General features: G+C 35.2%; 1 protein-coding gene across 3 annotated transcripts in view; it reads right to left on the bottom strand.

The window, feature by feature from the left end:
- LOC150092591 (low-density lipoprotein receptor-like) overlaps positions 1–19,865 on the bottom strand; it is a 400,302-nt gene that overhangs the window by 82,108 nt on the left and 298,329 nt on the right. For all 3 annotated transcript variants that reach the window (XM_090414387.1, XM_090414386.1, XM_090414388.1), the window contains one exon: positions 5,291–5,484. In XM_090414387.1, the coding sequence (XP_090270513.1) occupies positions 5,291–5,484 (194 nt within the window). The remainder of the gene's footprint in view (positions 1–5,290; positions 5,485–19,865) is intronic.

The raw sequence follows: 19,865 nt of genomic DNA, 5'->3' as shown, positions 1-19,865 counted from the left end.
GAGAGGAGCAGAGCACATCTGCTCTCTAGCCAAGAGGCTATGGGTTCAAATCCTGGCGTGGGCATGGATGTTTGCGATTGTCTATGAAAATACTAGTAGTGGTGGGTGGTAGATGGCATTGGTGTAGATGATGATGGTAGTTGCGTTGGTGAATTCAGTTGGTGAGAACAGAGTTGTGGAGTAGGTGTCCCCCCTCGATGAGTTTCTTGGATTCCCTGGAGGTGTCACGTAATAATAATAATAATAAACTAAAATAATATGGAAACTAAAAGAAAATACGCAGTAGAGGTTTAAAAAAAAATACATAAAGAGATTAAGAAAAATGCAAGAAAAAATAAAAGAGAGTTTATTATAAACCTAAAAAATGAGGGAGAAATTGCAGCGAATAGAGCTGACACTAAAACAAGAAACATAGGAAAGAAGAAGAGGAGATATCACTAAAGACTAACAAGGAAATAAAATAAACAATAATAAAAAGAAAAATAGAAAGAATATGGGGTAGAATACTTCAAAGAGATAAACCTGAAAAAGAAATTCAAAAAGTAGAAAAGAAAAAAAAATAATAGATACCAAAGAAATTAAAAAAAAGTGAAATGCAAAAAAGTACTAAAAGAATGTAAAAATGGAAAAGCAGATGGTATAGATGGTAAACTAAATGAACTATTAAAAGCAGATATAGATTTAACAGTGAATATACTCTATTCATTTCTTAACCAAATATGGATACAAGAAGAATGGCTAGATGAATGAAATATTGGGCTACTGATTATAAAAAGGGAGATTTAACTGATTGCAATAAATGGAGAGGAATATCCTCATTAAACACAAGTAAAATACTAACAAGAATAATATTTGAAAGAATGAAAAAAAAAAAGAAATAGACCAAAAGCCAAGAGAAACACAAGCAGGATTTAGAACCAACAGGTCATGTATAGATCAAATAGCAACACTAAGAATAATAATAGAACAGTCGATAGTCTGTTCAACCTACTTAATTTTGAAAAAGCTTTTGACAGCATTGACAGAGAAGCAATATGGAAATTAATATATTATGGTATACCATGTAAAAATATCGACATAGTTTAAAAAGTTATGAAAAATATAAAATACAAATCATATGCAGTGGAGAACTTGCAGAAAAGTTTGAAATTAAAACCGGAGTTAGACAAGGCTGCATTCTCTCCCCAATAATATTTCTTATTATTGTAGATTGAGTTATGAGAAATGTCATGAAAAACACAAAAGGAATACAGTGGAATTTAATAGAACAACTACATGACCTGGATTTTGCAGATGATATGTTTACTAGCACATACACACAACATACGAAGAAAAAAACAATAAAACTCGGTGAAGAAGCCCTGACTATTGGATTAAGAATAACTAAAATGAAAACAAAAATCATGAAAATAAATAATAAACAAGAAAAAGACATAATACTGGATGGTCACATTTTAGAAACAGTGAAGAACTTTAATTACTTAGGATCAATAATAAAGAGGGAGGAGCAGAGGAAGATATAAAATCTAAGATACAAAGAGCACAGATAATTTTTTGTTAGGAAAAATATAGAGATCAAAGCAAATAGGTTTAAAAAAGCAAAAAAAAAAACATTATTTAACACAAATATCAAATTAGTTCTACCCTATGCATCATGGACAACAATAAAAGCAATTAGAAAAACACTACAAAAGTTTGTAAATAAATGTTTAAGAAGAATTCTACACATAAAATGGCCCGAAACAATATCCAATAAAGAGTTATGGCAAAACACTAAACAAAACCCAATAATGTATGACATCAATCAAAGATGGATAGAGCATGCACTAAGAAAACCGGAAAAGGACAAAGTCAAACATGCAGTAGAGTGGAATCTGCAATGAAAGAGGAAGAGAAGTAGGCCAAAGATGAGCTGGCAGAGAGAAGTAGAAGAAGACCTCAGAAGGATTAGAAAGATCTAGACACAAAAAGAGAGAAGCACAAAACAGAGTCAGATGGAGATCCGTGGTTGAGAAGGCTCTATGCTCCCAATGGAGCGAAGAAAAATAAGTATTTTTGCTATAGCTATTGTTTATAAGTATATTACTAATAATTTGTAATTAATGTTTAAAAGCTTGCTCATTAGAGTAAATTGTTATTGCAAAGCGTTTGTGAAGGGTGATGGTAGGAATTAACATGCATGTGTTGGCTAATATGAACAAATGAACAACATAAACACATACAACTTATCACTGAAATTGAAAACCAAATCTCAGTTCCATTTCTGAATACAGTTGTTGCACATCTCCCCTCAGTCAGTCTATCCTTCAGTGCCAATTGGAAGCTCACATGCACTGGAGAATACATATATGTTAACACTTACCACCATCATTCCCAAAAACTTGGAGTCATTAACTTCTTCAAAAACAGAGCAACAACAATTTGCTCTAATGAGCAAACTCTTAAGCATAAATTATAAATTATTGGTAATAGGTTTGTTAATGATAGCTACAGCAAAAATACCATCAATAAAATTAAAGTTTAACCATCCAGCCAGCCAAGACGTATATATAGTCCAGGTTATCATGGATGTGAAGTGCATATTAAAATTGCAATACCATTGAAATATATGATGGATATGAAGTGTAGAGGAGTGATGTATTTTATCAATATTGACAACGACATGGTTAATTCTTAAAATTCTTATTAAATATTTAAATGTTTATTTTTTCTCATTACACTTTAATTTTTTTGTCTGTTATATGAGATGTGAATACCCAACAAATGTGCCAAGACCAGAAGAAGCATATCTATCAAAATTATGAAATATACATGCAAATCTACTTTTCAAAAGACCAAAAGCAAGAAACTGGTTTCATGTTCAAATGGCTGTCATGCTCTATATCATTTTTCTATAACTTAACTGTTGTACAACTCCTTCCATCTTGTTAGCACTGACTATTCTGTTAAATATGAATTGTTACCCACAGAAAATTACAAATTCTTACACTGAATCTTTGTAGACATTCTACTCTTCCAAATTTAAAACATTCATTGCTTCCAAATGGAAGCAATGAATGTTCCCCCCCCAGAAAGAAAGCAACAAAACCTTGTCTAATCTATATAACAAAACGTGTTCTTGTCTTAATGTTTTCTCTGTTTTTTTCCTATGGCCACCCCATGTTACTTAAAACTCCTATTTCAATGGTATTTATCCTGCAGTTTGGAAATTCTTCCATTTCCAAATTCTTCCTAAGATTAATGAAAAATCTTTACCATCAAATTCCCATCTTATTGCATTAAAATTCTTTCTAAAGTAATGGGCAAATCTGTTAGAAATCAACTATGCTACCTAGAAATACTTATCAACTGATAAACAACTGGAAGTATGGATTCTGCCACCATTGTTCATTAAGGGATCTTCTTGCTTGTCACTTATCTTGAACAAATCCCATAAAAAAGTGTAAAATTCAAATTGTTCTTTTTTCACAGATATAAGGCATTTGATCAAGTTTGAAACAAAGGCAAGTAAATTAAATTACCATCTCAAGACTGTCTTCTTCTTGGAACTTATTTACCAACTTTCTAATGATATGCAAATCATATGGGATCAGAAAGAAAATGAGAAGTGCTTTATCCTTAAATACTTCGTAAATTAACACTCGGGTTCTTCAGTACTATCTTTTGCCATTTTTCTTCCTTCAATATATGGAGATGGAAAGTTACTGATATACTGAAGGATGAAAACTGACAAAAGAACAAAGGCTCTGGTGAAACATGGATCATTAAACCAATTGATCATTCTCTTCTGAATGAAGTCAAGGATATCTTTAGGGAATATTTAAGGACAATACTCCATGGTTCAATGTATTTGCAATTTGGATAAGAGTACTAGATGTACAGGAGGTAACACAGAACAAAAGAGAACAGAATTTTTTTCGATTGCTGAGGAAGCAATACTATAATATAGTTATTCTAAGAAAAATTAGAGGCTAGTTATTTCAAAAATGGAAATTTTTGTTTATCAGAAATTTGGGTGTGTTGTTAATAGTAAAATTAGTTCAAAAAAGGGTCTCTGTGAAAGACAGGGCTGGATTTTGTTAGCATTGACATTTATAAGGTTTTCAGAAGAATTTTAGTGAATAATAGTGTGACATTCCAAATTTGAGATGACAGAAGGTAGTTTATAGGTTTTGGTTCCATAGTGCAAAGTATACTAAATCAGAGAGAGAAATGTAGTCTATTGTCATTAGCCAAACAGGGAGTTGGATTATGACAGTACACTGCATTTCTCTTTCTCATTTAATGTACTTTGCACTTTGGAACCAAAAGTTCTCAACTATCTTCTTCTGCAACTCCAAATTCAAACAGTATTATTCACTTGGATTCTTCTGACAACCTCATGAATGTTAATGTTGACAAATTCCAATCTTTCTTAATTCTCACAATGAGCCTTTCTTTCAGTTTCACAAATAACAACACCCAAATTTCTGAAACACATAAAATTTCAGTTCTTGATGTAACTAATCTCTAATCTTTCTTAGAATAAACATATTTCAGTATCACTTCCATGACAATCCAAAAAAATTCTCTTTTGTTCTGTGTGCTACATATCTCACAACAAGTAGCTATCCAAAATCACAAATGCATTCTACCACTGAATACTGTTCTAATCTTTGTGGTACTGTTCATAAAAGTTCCCTAAAAATCCTCGACTCTGTACAGAAGAGAATAATTAAGTTGATAAATGATCCATGTCTTATAGCGAATGATGCTCATCAGTAATTCCTCCACTCTTCTCTAAATCTCTTAAGATATACATGGCAGCTCTTCAATACTCCATCACAGTGCAATCCCAGACTTATAAAAATGAAGAGGAAAAGCATTTTTTTTTCTTACTCAATCATTCATTGACTCTACTCCTGTTCTTTGAAACAAATTCCATTCTTATGTATTTGTGAAATTTATAATTTCACATATACAATTTATATCTCCCTAGTAATTAGCTACAACCCTCTCAATAGAGAGGAGTCCACAGGATAGGATACAATTTATAGATTTTCGTAGTTAATGCTAACCATGTTCATCTTTCTCCTTAATCTTTTGAAACTGATGTACCATTCTGGGAGAGTACATCCCAAAAAACTAGCCTATGCAAAATATAACCAATAATTATCTATTTAGAAGTAAGGAGCCGAGGATCAGTGTAACTCCATTCACTAAATTTCAATAACAGTCCACTGAAAAAGTGTCAACTAAACAAATAAATAAAGCATTAAAATCTGCAAGGAAGCTAATGATGAATACATACCAATGTAAAAAGAATTGCCATACCACCCAGAACTCCAATAATGATTCCAGCTATTCTTCCTGTATCATGGTCATCATCACTCTGAGTACTTGATAATGACATATTTGCTGACGATAAATGAACTGTTGGAAAAATTTCATTTTCACTTGGAGATGAATGATCAAATGAGGTGTTAGATAGTGTAGTGGATATGCCTGCACAAATGACGATATTATTATTTCAGATATATAAAGACACAGAAAAACAGTCTGATGCTACTTAAATTATAATAAATATAATAAATATCAAGTATTGACTTTAAAAAAATATGATCAACCACAAGTGAAAGAGTCCAATATATCATAAGTGTCACACAGTTATAAAGAAAAAGTTGGGAGTGATCACTACCTATTGTTTCATAAATATCTATTAAAATGTTGGCCCAAGAACTTTTTTTTTCTATGATTAAAGCTGGATAAACAAGTGCTACAACATGTCTAAAACTAAGAGAGAAAGGTTGGGGTGGGGAGATAAATTTATCAAGAGCGTACAATGTAACAATTGTGTAGCAAGAATGATGACAGAACCAAATAATTTAGAAAGGTATTAGTTTGATAATGTTTTTCATTGTTTACCTAAATTGAAAGGAAAGGAACCCAATTGAGGGCAGTAGCAAAACTATAGTGATGTAGTGCAGAATATGCAAAGAATAAAAGTGCAGTTGAGAGGCAGTGAAATGAAAACAGAAATGTAAGAGGATCCTGCGATATTGATACAGATGTGCAAGAGAGAGACTTTCTGGAAGAGCAGTGACAAATATTGCAACCATGGGGGAGGGGAGAGAAATCTGATTTGCAAGAGACAGAAAGAAGGGGAGATATAAAGAGGGGGGGGACAAGTGTGAAGAGAAACAGAATAATGTGCTGAAATATGCTAGAATTAATATATTATAGAAGCATATGTTATATAATATTATATAGTATAGAAGCAAAACTGCCTAAGTGAATTTCTTCAAAGATAATGGAGCAATATTTTTTGCAAAACTTCTGAAAATCATATTGCTCCTAGCATTTAAAATTATATACAGAAACTATTTTTTTGGTGATGGAGCACCCTTTAAAGATTATCTAACGAGATTTCAGAAATGCTAAATAAATGGGATTATATTAAATAAGGATTATTAATTTTGACATATCTGGAGCACCTTTTTAAAAAAGTAAGGATGATACAGGATTTGATATCTTATACTCAGACTATCATCTCTTCATCTTCTGTATACCTCCTAATAACAACTCAGTTTAATCAAATCCTGGTTCAAAGTGCTAATATTACCCTTACCTTTAAAAAATGCTCACAGGTAAGTCAATCCTTATTTAATATAATCCTATTTATTTAACATTTCTGAAAAATAGTATATCTGATAATCTTTAAAAGGGTTAACCATCATCAAAAACAGCTTTGCTTTCAGTATGTAATACTGGAGGAAAAACTGGTGTAGGTTAGTGGAAGGGACAACATAGGTTAATGAGGTTTAGAACCTGACTGAAGTAACAGATAAATTATTATATATCAAAATGCAGAGTAACTTATTGTAGGTGGTGCAGGATTTCATTTCCACTTGAGGTGTATCCAACTTATTGGGAACTTAAAGCAAGACAAAATCATAATAAGCCGAAAGGCTATTTTACCGGCGAATTTTACGGGATTTAACATCTCCCTCTTAATTAAAGATAAAATCATGTTGCATTCGAATTCCAGAGCAAAGATCCGCTTTTCATTATTATTACATGGGCTTCTCCATGGAGTCCAATGACTCATTGTGGGAGGACCACATTAACTATTATTAATACAATACCTGTCATACCTTCTCTTAAATTCTTCACTAACAAAACAGAACTACATCTGGCAATCTATTCATCATTCACCATTCTCCAAATAAACTAGTTTTCATGCCCTTGCTAACCACATCCTCATACAACTTCCAATACACTTCATTCTCTCCTATCCAATCATCTATCTGGAAAATTTCTTCAGCAGCTACACTACAAAAACCACTTTTGCAACAAGTAAATATCAGCTAAACTTTGCAAACCACAATGTTTAGCTGATATAAAACCTATTCTATTCTCATGGGGAAACACTAGACAAAGAGGTCACCATTTTGGTCACACGATTCAAAATTCTCCCCATCACTTCCACTTCCCTAAGAAACCTCTTTTCTTAGATCACTTTTTTCAAGTTTTTTTTTTCACCTTTGAAAAAACATTAAAAAGAGGGATACGTGTTGCCCACACAGAACTTCCTGTCTCTCCATGCCACAATATGGCCTCAATAGTGCATACAACTCACTACACAGCCCCCACATTCTCTCTCTCTAACCACACATATAGCTGAGGTCTCTGTGGCTTGAAAAGTCTATACCTATTTGTTTGGCTAGCAATGCATACAACTTATTAGAAAGAAACTATTCAATTACTAGTTTCATACATTTTGTCCTGTACATCTTAAGATTAAATACAAATGGAAACACAGTATTATCGTACAGATTTCTAAATTAACAACTGTTGTAAATTGAATGAACAAAAACAGATGTTGAATGTGGCTTGTATGTTAGACAATGCAGTTAAAATAAAAAATGCCCCTCAAAAACATTACAGAATTCACCCAAAAACCTAAATCTGACTGTATTGGTCATCAATTTGACTGTATGATTGCATTTTTATTGATGCAGGAAAGTTTTAAGAGTGCATAACACATTAGTGCTCATCTTAATTGGTCCAATGCAATTAATTGTAGGATAACTTTAAATACAGTGGTACCTTGAGATACGAGTTTAATTCATTCCATGACCGAACTCTTTAGTCAAAATGCTCGTATCTCAAATCAATTTTTCCAATTGAAATTAATTAAAATGAGATTAATTCGTACCAGCCCCCAAAAACCACTCCAATTTTTTTATAATAATGTATTTATAATGAACAAATATTGTATACAAACAAAATAAAACCAAATACTGTACATACATGTAAAAGAGAATCTAAAGAAATAAACAGATGTTGGCAGAGCCAATTAGCATATGGTATTAATTTTTTCTTTCACTTCACTTTTGCTTAACTTAATTTTCTTCTTCACTACTTTTTTTTTCTTTTTTGCCACGCTTTCGTCACTTTCATCTGCAAGGAGTTTCAATAGAAACCTGTCCAAGGAACTTTGTTTCTTCCTTCCTTTTAGAATGTTTCTGAAACGAGTTAGGCAAGTGTCATTAAATAGTGCTGCTGCACGACCAGTTGCAACTTTTTCAGGGTGTTTCTTTTCAATAAAGTCCGAACTTTTTCCCACATTGCCAACACTTTATTTATCTCGCTTGAAGAGATAACCTCCTCTGCCTCTGTGGTTGTACCAATCTCCTGCAGAACCTTTGTATGTTGCTGCACGTGTAGTTTCGTCAGTTCCTCGGAATGTGCAGCGTCAAGGTCTTCAATGTCTCCCTCATCCACCTCCAGGCCCATGGACTTTCCGAGGGACACAATCTCCTCCAGCACTGTTCAGGTCTAAATCCTTCAAAGTCCCTTTCAGCCACAGCTTTTTCCATGCAGAGGTCAGGTCCTTTTTGTAACACCCTGCCAGGCCATATCAATAATTTTGAGGCATATGACAATGTTGTAGTGGTCCTTCCAGAACTCTTGAAGGGCGAGGTTTGTGCTCTCCGTAACCTCAAAGCAGCGTTGGAACATGTGTTTGGTAAAAAGTTTCTTGAAATTGGAGATCACCTGTTGATCCATGGACTGTAGGATAGGGGTGGTGTTGGGTGGAAAGTAGAGAACCTTTATAAAGCTGAACTCCTCGAGGATGTCATCCTCAAGGTTTGGTGGGTAAGCAGGAGCATTGTCAAGGACGAGAAGGGCTTGCAGCGGTAAGTCATTGACCCCGAGGTATTCCTTAACAGCAGGACCAAAGACCAAGTTGACCCACTGCACAAAAAACTGCCTGGTGCCCACGCCTTTGGGTTTGCCCTCCACATAACCTGCAGTTTTTCTTTTAAAACCTTATGTGTCTTGAAGGCTCTGGGGTTTCCCGCGTGGTATATGAGCAGCGGCTTGATCTTGCAGTTACCACTTGCATTTGCACACAGTGTGAGGGTCAACCTATCCTTCATGGGCTTGTCACCTGGCATCTTCTTTTCTTCTGCCATTATGTAAGTTTTGCTTGGCATCTTCTTCCAGAAGATGCCCTGTCTCGTAACAATTGAAAACTTGTTGGGAGATGTATCCTTTGGCTTTGATCAATTCAGCAAAGGTTTTTACAAATTCCTCAGCTGCCTTAGAATCAAAGCTCACTGCCTCACCATTCCTGACAACGGAGTGAATGCCGGTCCTTTTTCGGAAATTTTCGCACCCACGACTGGCTTTGAACTGCTCTTGTGAAGCCTCCTGTGCTGAAGTATCTGGGGTGTGCTGCAGCAAATCTGCATAAATGGCTCGTGCCTTCTCACAAATTATAGTCTGTCTTTCGTCTCCTGCGAGCTGCTTCCCTGTCAACCAAAAAATCAGCAGGTTCTCCATCTTTTCATGGACAGAGTTGCGTAGCTTTGAAATAATTTTAACACCCTTTAGCTGGACGAGTCCTTCTGCTTCAGAATAGTACATATCGTAGAAGTAGTGCAATCGTACTGCGTTGCCAAGTCTGTTACTCTTACGCCTTGCTCATGTTTGTCTATTATCTCGCGCTTTAATTCCATGGATATCACCTTTTATCTTTTCTCACCACTGTTCTTTACACTCACCTTCTTTGGACTCATAGTTATAAGAAAAAAATTAGCTAAATAACTGTACACACAAAAAAAAAAAAACTCAACACGACAGAAATGCTTCTGCGGTGAGGTAAACATGTTAACTGAACGACGCACAAGAATCTGAGCAAAGTGGTGGTTGTGACATCACCGAAGCAGGCTCGTATCTCAAATTCTGGCTTGTAACTCAAGGCCAAAAATCGACTTAGTGATGGCTTGTATCTCAAAAAACTCGTATGTTGGGGCACTTGTATCTCAAGGTATCACTGTATTTAATTTATCAATTAATATCATTTTAAATAGGGAAAGCATAAAGGTCAAATGAACAACAGTTATACTTCACGTGTGGCATTTATGTGAGAACCATAAAAGTTTTATGCTTGGTGGTGAGATTAGATTATCACTGGCAAATACTAGAGTGAGACACGGATAATTTGAATTTTGATATGATTTTTAAGTACAGCCATATAATATGCACAGAAATCGGAATTAGTAATCATTTTGGAAATTATTTCTCCGGACTGCACCAAAGAAAGGCTGAAATGACTCATTTTATATACTTATATTTATACATAAGTTCCAACCTCCTTTGACTACAATCATACAATATGCGAAAGCTCTGGCAGAAATCGTGACATTTATAGTACAATCTCTAGTATACTATAGTACAATGTCAACGCTATTTCCCATTGTATATATGGACAAAAATGGTATAAATTATTTATAGAAAATTATATATTAAAAATGTCTATATTGCTGTCCTAAACACATCAGTTCACACTTCACGCAAGCAAAACAGATGAAACTCTGAAAACAAAAACAGCAACTCATGACAAATAATGTTGAATTGGACTGTTCACACAATAATCAATCACAGCCACTAATGACTTTTGACTTTTGGGTGCTATTGTTTCAGCGCACACCCTGTCTCACTTCCCATGCCGTTTAACAACACCGAAATGCTAAGAATTTGACACATTGTGTCATCTGCAGATCTGTTTAAAAGGGCTCAAAGGTGTCCGTATTTGTGACTCCACACCTGGGCTATTAACATGAAACATGCTATATTAATGCTCATCTTCTTGAGTATTAGTATAGTATGTTTAGTTTTAGGAATCATGCGAAGCCAGCAATCAATTAGAAGAGTTTTTAACAGGAATAAATGCAAAAATATAATAGCAGTAAAGTGCTATTCTGAGGATGTGCACTGCACACCTAACATTCCCTGAATATATGCCCCTGATATAACACAAACACACACACACACACACACACACACACACACACACACACACACACACACACACACACACACACACACACACACACCAGTGTCCAAAATCTAAGGTTGAACTTCATTTTTATCAGTATACGAAAACATTTTCATGCCTACAGCCAAATGTGGATATAAATTTATTGCCAATCATACTAATAAATTATATTAAACAAAAAACATGTTATAAATTTCTACAAATTAAATTGCTATACATTTTTGGCAAAATGTTATAAATTTCCGAAGGTCACAGTTAAGCAATTAATGAACAGTGCTTACAGAAAACTATGCAGAGACATTTCAGTATGGAATATATCCACCCGAACTGCGATACAACTCTCACAACATCATACCATGCTTAGCACCAAGTGATTTAGGAGTTCTTGAGGCAAACTGGCTTACTCCTCCTTCAGAGCGAGGATAAGGCATTGTTTGTTTTCTGGAGGGAATTTCATGCAGCAGTGTGTCCCCCTATTGCACATCCCAAATGTGTTCTACTGAGGAGTGTGATGGCCACTCAAATCAATTAATATCCTCAGTCTACAGACGTATCTCAACTGCTTGTGTACGATGTTATGTGGCACTGTCATCCATAAAAATAAGTGCTGTAAGCCTTTGCATACAGCACCATGAAACAATCAAACATGAAGTTGAACTTTGTTGCAATATCATTCATCAGTAAAAGTCTCTTCTTCCTTGTAGCTGAGTATGTACATTAATCATAATGCCTACCCTCGCAATGACCCCAGCACCACAATATCTATCCCTTTCAAGAACAGTCTCGCAATGGCGAAGCAGTACTACTTTTCAAGCCAGATCAAGTGTCATTTAGAATCGGAAGAAAGATTAAAGTGACTCATCTGTAAAGAGTACATTAACCCATTTTGTGCCTTGTCGAATTCTTATATATACAATAATATTGAAAATGTGCTCTACGATGAGCTGTGGATAAAAGGATGCAGACTAGAGGCCTCTTCCTGCAGATTCTTGCTTTCTACTCAAAATCGTCAGTTATACACTGCCACAAGCTGATTCGCCTGAATTGCAGTTGTAACCGTCAGAAATAGTGTTTGTCCTTAGATTTTGGACACCAGTGTGTGTGTGGTGTGTAAAACACAAATGTTACTTTATAATTATATCTACCATCTACAGACACCCAAACCTGGGCACCTGATTTAGACGAAACCCCAACTTACAGCTATAACAATCGACAGTCTATCTTAATCATGCAAATTACACTACATGATTACTTCTATTACATGGTTCGTACACGGACAACTTTTATACATGCTGACATTCCTTGCCAGAGGATATCAAATCATTAATCTCCTGTTTTTGACCTTCTGCTTTCAGGGTTCCAGTTCCTCATTATGCATCATTCATCTGCTGTCATTCCTCTTCTTCTTTCTCATTCAGCAGATGAGAAAGAATCTCATCTGCTGAATCTCCCTCTAGTGATTCCACTCTGAGAGGATATTCTCTGGAGGTGTCCAAACCATTTTATTGTTTAAGAATTATATCTGCAAAACCTTCTTTTATGGTTTAGTTCATGTTTGACATGCCTATTTGTTTTTGTTCTGACCAATATTTTTCTTAACATTTGGAATGTTTTGATTTTCTGTATTTCTTTCTGATTGAATCTTGGCTCCATATGTTGCCATAGGTATAATTAACTTTTATAGAATTCTAGTTTAAGGTTTTTTTGAAATGCTGCTATTTGTACATATTTTGTTTAATTTATTCATATTAGACTCTCGGGACACACTCTTATATCATACATCATTTAAGTATTGTTTAAATGCTTCCCATGCACTGTTGATATTCTTCTCATCCATCAACCGATACCATTCCACTAAACTCAGTATACTCCTCAGCTGGTCATAATTTCCCACTTTGTAGTTCAGCATGTAACCTTTTCTTAGTCACTTCCCAAGTGAGCACTGCATGATCAGTGTCACTAATCAGACGCAAAATAGTTACATCTTTAACTGAAATGTCCTCTGACACTATAATCAAATCTAACACTCTTTGACCTTGAGTTCCTTCTCTCACATTCTGATTGAGGAAGTTGTCCCACAACAGCTCAATAAATGCATTTTCATTCTTCTCATGAGATTCTACTGCTACCCAATCAATATTTGGATAATTAAAGTCTCTCACTGCGATTACTCTTTTTGCACTCATCTTGTCTATTTGGTGGTGCATTTCTTCATCACTAGCAACCAATCCACCAGGTCTGTAACAACATCCCACCATGTGATTGATCACTGCCACATGAAATACTGTTAGTAGTACTACAATCATAGGCCTCAACTATAACTGGATTCAAGTCATCCAATATCATTAACAGCACACCCCCTCCTCTCCTATCCTTCCTAAAAATAGTATACCCTGTCACTATGTAAAATGAAGCCTGCAATGATTGCCAAACATTAAAAAATCTAGGCCTGGGAAAGCTAAATGCGGAAATCTTGCCTATTTGCAAATATACTTTCTGGTCCTTGACCAAAGCTGGTGATGCAATTTCTATTCACCTATGTTTCCACCTCTCTGATGTAGATGCCACTTTTGCAACAATATCTAAATATAACTGACCTCGTGACATTGTTCTTCTTTTCCAACTTCTTCACAGACGACCAAGTCAAAATCACCAACTACATCAGAAACAATACTGCATGCCCTTCTGTCAAAGAAGACATTAAAAGAATCTTGAACCACCTAAATACCAGAAGTTTCTGGTGGTGATAGCATCCTTCTAAACTGCACTTAGCAGATATGCTCCTCAACTAACACCTGTCCTTTATCATTCTCCATACCCTATTATACTCAGGCAGCAGCACCCTTAGAGGATGGAAACAAGCCCCATATTCAGCAAATTACTAAAAAAGAAAACAAATATCTGCTATCAAATTACAGACTATGCATTTTCAACTTCAGTGCTCTCTGAAGTAGTGGAGATGGTAATCAAACTCACTGTCAACTTTGTCACTACCTGAACCACCAGGTAATCACTGACCACCTCTACAGATTCTACAACACAAGATGCATGACAAATCTTGCCTACATCACTCACCTCTGGATTGAAAGGTTTGGAGAAACTTGTGCTGTGGCACTTGACATTTCAAAAATATGTGATAAGGTCTAGCATAAAGAGCTAATGATAAAATTATTATTTTGTGGTCTCATTCTTCCCTTTGTAATTGAGTTGCTGGTTTTCTCCTGGGTCATTCAATGCATGTAACAATGGATAGCATCAGACTTCTCAATTAATGCAAATGTTCATCAGTACTTTGCTATTCTGCCTACCCTCTTCCTTATATGCATAAATTTTCTCAGTAGCTTCAAACCCTATCCAGTTTTGCCAATGAGAGTATTCTGCATTCCTCCTCCTACATTCAAACAAACCTTGCAATGCTCAAACATCCCAAGCTTCAATTATCATCTAAACCCAGTGCTCTAAACACGGATCTCCATATCATCCTTCAATGGATGAGATTACAACCTCGTCACTTTCAATGAATCCAAAAACACTTTTTTTTATCCTCTGCAAGGAAAAAAAAAAAAAAAAGACAATTCTTCTTCCCTTGTATTTGATAACACTCAGCTCAACACTCCAGACCAAATCTCTCTTCTTGGACTGACATTTGTCTCTAGCCTTTCCTACAACAGATACTTTTATACCAACCCCTCTGGAAAAGAAACTTGGCATCCTTTTTCACTCAAGTTATTATTCATCTGTCCAACCTAACTCTGCACAAATCCTGATGTGCTTATCCTTTTGAAATCTATCTAATATTAGATAGATTTCATCCTTTTGAAATCTATCTAATATTTGAAAATGCTCTCACATTTGGGGAGATACACCAAATTTATCCCCACAGCTATGCACTGTCCAAAAGAGAACATTTTGGCTAACTGACAACCCCTTCTCTTCATCCACTGCACCACAGACAATTTCAGCATTATCATTTTGACAGAGAGATACTTCTATGGTCAATGTTGTGTGGAATCGGCATCCATCAATCTCTCACTTCTGTTAAACCTATAATAACATGAGCAACAGCTAGTCAACATACAACTACTAATCTACTTGCTACACCCATTTTTAATCACAGATCAGCAAACTGGCCAAAAGAATAACATATGGTACTATGAAAACAGTGTACCATATGTTAACTGTTCATCTTTTCAAGTTGGTGAGTGTTTTTGTAGAAAAGATACCAATATTCAGGAAGGAAGGAAACATTGCTACCTCTGATGAAACGGCTAATTCGTGTTAAGTTGAAATGCTCACGTAAATGATCATCGTCAAAGAGAAATTTGAACACAGATCTTTTCAATGAAAGGGGAAAAAATTGTCATCATAGTAACTGTAGTAGTGCAGAAGGGGACTCTACTAATGACTACCAATTTCTGTTCTACAGAATGGACAGTGAAATAACCTTACAAAGATTATAACATCTTAATGTGGTAATGAGCTGAATAATAAACAAGTGGATAAAAAACGGTTATACTCTTGGAATACTTTATTATCATATTCATGCCTCTATGGAGTCAAAAACTCAGGACCTGAAAAATGCATTTGTTGCTCATCAATGATCAATGAAATTTCTAGCTGACGAGCAAAAAAAAAAAAATTAGAAGAGGGATAATTTTTGGTTTACTCATCAGCTTTATTTATGTAATGCCAATTCTGTTTCATTTTTTTTTATGCCGCAAATAGTTTACTGTATGTTAACCTTAATAATATACCAGATGCCTTTTGATTATCACTGCATTTATCATAATGGAATACGACCACTGAGAGGATACTCTCAGTGGTCGTATTCCATTATTTTACCATTAACTGTGAATATTAAAACTTGAAAAGTTAAGAAACAAACATTTATTTTCCCAAAATATTTCAATATATTAAGATATTATATTCTTGGTTCAATCCTTTATCCAAATGTAAGTAAACAATTTTTGTGCGTGAAGCATCTTCATAGCTGGCTACTTGTATATACAGTCATCCCTCGACTTACATCCTTTCGAAGATACGTCCGTGATCCCATATGGGAATAAATAACATTTTCAATGATACTTTCGAACAAGATGCAAGTGAGCATAAGGTAAAGCATGCACAGTGGCAACAGCGCTTTCAGTGACAACCTCCCTCGGCAGTCAGCACGTGTCTTCAACAGTTCCTCTGTTGATTTTGTTTTGAAAAATGGGTTATTTGTGTATTAATTGTTAAATATTTTGCGATGTTTTGTGCAACATGGCCCCTACACGCACAATCAAAAAACCTAGTAAAGAATCACAGAAAAAAGAGGCTAGCAATTGATCTTGAAACGAAGTTGCAAGTTATAAAGCAACGTGAAACTGGTAAGCCCATCAATGTGATCACACATGACTCTGAATGGTCTCATTCTACAGTGATGACCATTTTGAAAAATAAGAATAAAATCGTAGAGGCTGTGAAAGGATCTGCTTCCATTAAATTAACGACAAGGTCCTATCGGTGATATGGAAAAGCTACTTGCATCATGGATAGAGGACCTGAACGAAAAGCACATACCCCTTAGCACTATGACCATTACTCCTAAGGCACAAAGTTTCTTCAGCATGTTGAAGAAGAAGAAAGTAGGACCCAATTAAGACTACAAATTCAACGCTTCTTCTGGTTGTTTAATGAGATTCAAGCAGTGTTATGCCCTGCATAATGTGAAAATGTATGAGAATCTGCAAGTGCTGAGAAGGCTGCCAAGGAGTTTGTGGAAAAATTGGATAAAATTATTACGGAAGAAAATTATTACGGAAGAAAATTATTTGCCACAGCAAATATTTAATATGTATGAGACGTCCTTGTTTCGGAAAAAAAATGTAGGAGCAAAGATTCATCCACAAAAAGCTAAAATCTATACCTAGTTTCAGCTCTTAATGCCTGTATTACAATTCTGTTATGGGTAATGTGGCTGGATGTAAACTGAAACCATTTGTGATATAGCACAGTGAGAATCCACGAATCTTCAAAAACATTAGGAAGCATACTCCCAGTTTTATCAGAGCAATAAAAAGTTGTGGATGACTTAAAAATTGTTTGAGGATGCCTTAATCAACTGTTATGCGAGTGAGATAAAAGCTATTGTGTGAAAGAAAATGTAGAATTTAAAATTTCCTTAATTCTAGATACTGCTCTAGGTCATCTGTATTATGCTTCATATAGCGGTGATCTTCACCAAGTTCATGTTTCTCTCTCCAAACACTATTTCATTGATCCTACCGATGGATCAGGGAGTTCTTGCAGCGTTTAAGGCTTATTATCTATGGAAAGCTTTTTCACAAGCTATTTCTGCTACTGAAGGAAATGACCAGACTCTCATGCAATTCTGGAAAACATTGAATATTTATCATGCTATTAAAAATATTGCTGTGGCTTGGGATGAAGTGACCTCTCAATGTACGATTGGCATATGGAGAAAGATATTAAAAAGGTTTGTGCATGATTTTGGAGTTTGTAATAGTGGGCCCAGCAAACAATTTGAATCTCGAAGTGAATGATGACGACATAAGTCAACTCATAGAAAGTTTCCCTGAAGAGTTGACCACCGAAGAATTGGTTGAACTGGAGGAACAACTGTTACAGAAGAGGAAAAAGTGGAAACTGGAAGAGGTAATTAAACAATTTACAGTGAAGGGTCTTGCAGAAATGTTCTTTGCAGTTAGCGATGTTCTCAAAATGGCTGAAGACATGGATCCCAATGTCGAACGCTACTTAATAATAGAAATGAAAGTATATGATGCATTTGCTTGTTATGAACAAATTTATGATGAAAAGAAGAAGAATAAACAAAGCACATTGGACATTTTCATCAAAAAAAAAGGTTACACCAGAAAAGCCATAGTCTGATCATTCACACAGGTAAGGTAATGAAGATGTGATTGTAGAGGAAGATTTGGGTGATTGATCTCCTGTTTTATAGTGGCAGTAATACACAGTACAGTTTTATGATATGGTTGAAAAATTAAAATGACGGTATTATTACGGTTACGTCCCTAAACCCCTATAACTCTGTTGATTTAATGTATCGACTTACATCCAATTTGACTCATGTCCTGCTGGATGGAATGGAACCCGGACGTAAGTCAAGGAATGACTGTAGAAGATAATGACTTCATATCAACTGCTTTAGCATCCCATAATGAAAAGCACACATCTTTTAGGATTTGTATAATGCTGTGGATTATGGGAAGATCCACTACCCAGATCGGTTTTGACCTTTATTGAGGTGAAAAAGTAAACGTGTTCATCATAGGCCTAGAGTAGTTAGTATAGGGGTGCAAGAGAACCTGATAGTATAGGAGAAAGAAAAGAGATAGCATGAGAAATAGAGAAAACAGCCTAAACTCCTTTATATCATCATATAGTCAAAGGCTATCATTTTTTTCCCCTTTTTTTAAAGTCTCATGCACACGAACAACAAAAAAACCAATTGAAACTAAAGCTCAAAGATGACAGATACCCAGGTGGTTACCCTTATCTGAGTTAATGACCTTGAGTTGGCCTCTCTGCCTGGGATACTCTCCAGTCAATCTTGCAAATGACCACAACCCCACACTGACTAAGAGGATGAAACCACCTAATAAACCTCTCATAGTTTAAAAAGAAACAATTTTATCTCTCTCTGGTGGATACTGCATAATATGGGTGGTCTACACCATCTAGCCAAAAATTTGATATCTCCTAGAATGTTTCTTTCTAAATACAAAAATTGGTTGACTGAACAATAAAATTTCAATAATACAATATTGTGAAGTATTTCTACGTTAAATTGTTGGTTTCAAATCCATGTTTCTTACTAACCTTTCATAAATGATATTTTCATTCATTAATTCCTAATTTCCTAATTTATGCTCACATGTAGACCTAGACTTTTTTACAAATCAAAATTCTCTTCCCACTGCTGAAGTCCAAAGATTCCAGGTGGTGTGTGGGTACTGAAAAAAAAAAAAAAAAAAGATGGAATGCCTAACACATTACATAATCTGTTCCAAACATGCAGGACAAGAAGATAGCTGTAGAATGTATGTTCTACTGTTTCCAATTGGTAATTGATATCAGATTGGATCTCCAATTGTCAAAGTACCTCCAATTTGATGATACTGATACTGACTGGAAGGCGACCATATGCAATTCTCCAAGCAAGATCCCTCCTGTTAGGGTATCCTTGGAACTTCATAACTTATGAAACAAAGTGGTGTTGTCAGTACCCAACTGTGGAAGTTCTTGGCAAAATTAGTTAAAGATTTCTTCATGCCAAATTTTACTTTTATTAATGGAAAGAATGTCAATGCCAGAATGTTGTAGCAATCTTATAGTAAAGCAGAGGATATTGTAGTATTCCGGAACAATCTCAGCTTTTGGATCTTTATAATCATTTGCTCCAAGTAGGAGAAGATGAAAACCCAGGTAGTACCAGCAGGTCTGCACATTTGTGACTGGTCTGCAACATTTTATGGATTTTTGAAGCTGTATTGCTTAAATGGCAGAA

The sequence above is a fragment of the Typopeltis vanoorti genome, chromosome 25 (assembly GCF_054136105.1).
Source record: "Typopeltis vanoorti isolate ZY-2024b chromosome 25, IOZ_Tvanoo_1.0, whole genome shotgun sequence".
NCBI classification, from domain to species: domain Eukaryota; kingdom Metazoa; phylum Arthropoda; class Arachnida; order Uropygi; family Thelyphonidae; genus Typopeltis; species Typopeltis vanoorti.
Note: the sequence above shows the minus strand (reverse complement) of the source record. Positions and strands in the feature narration are given on the sequence as shown.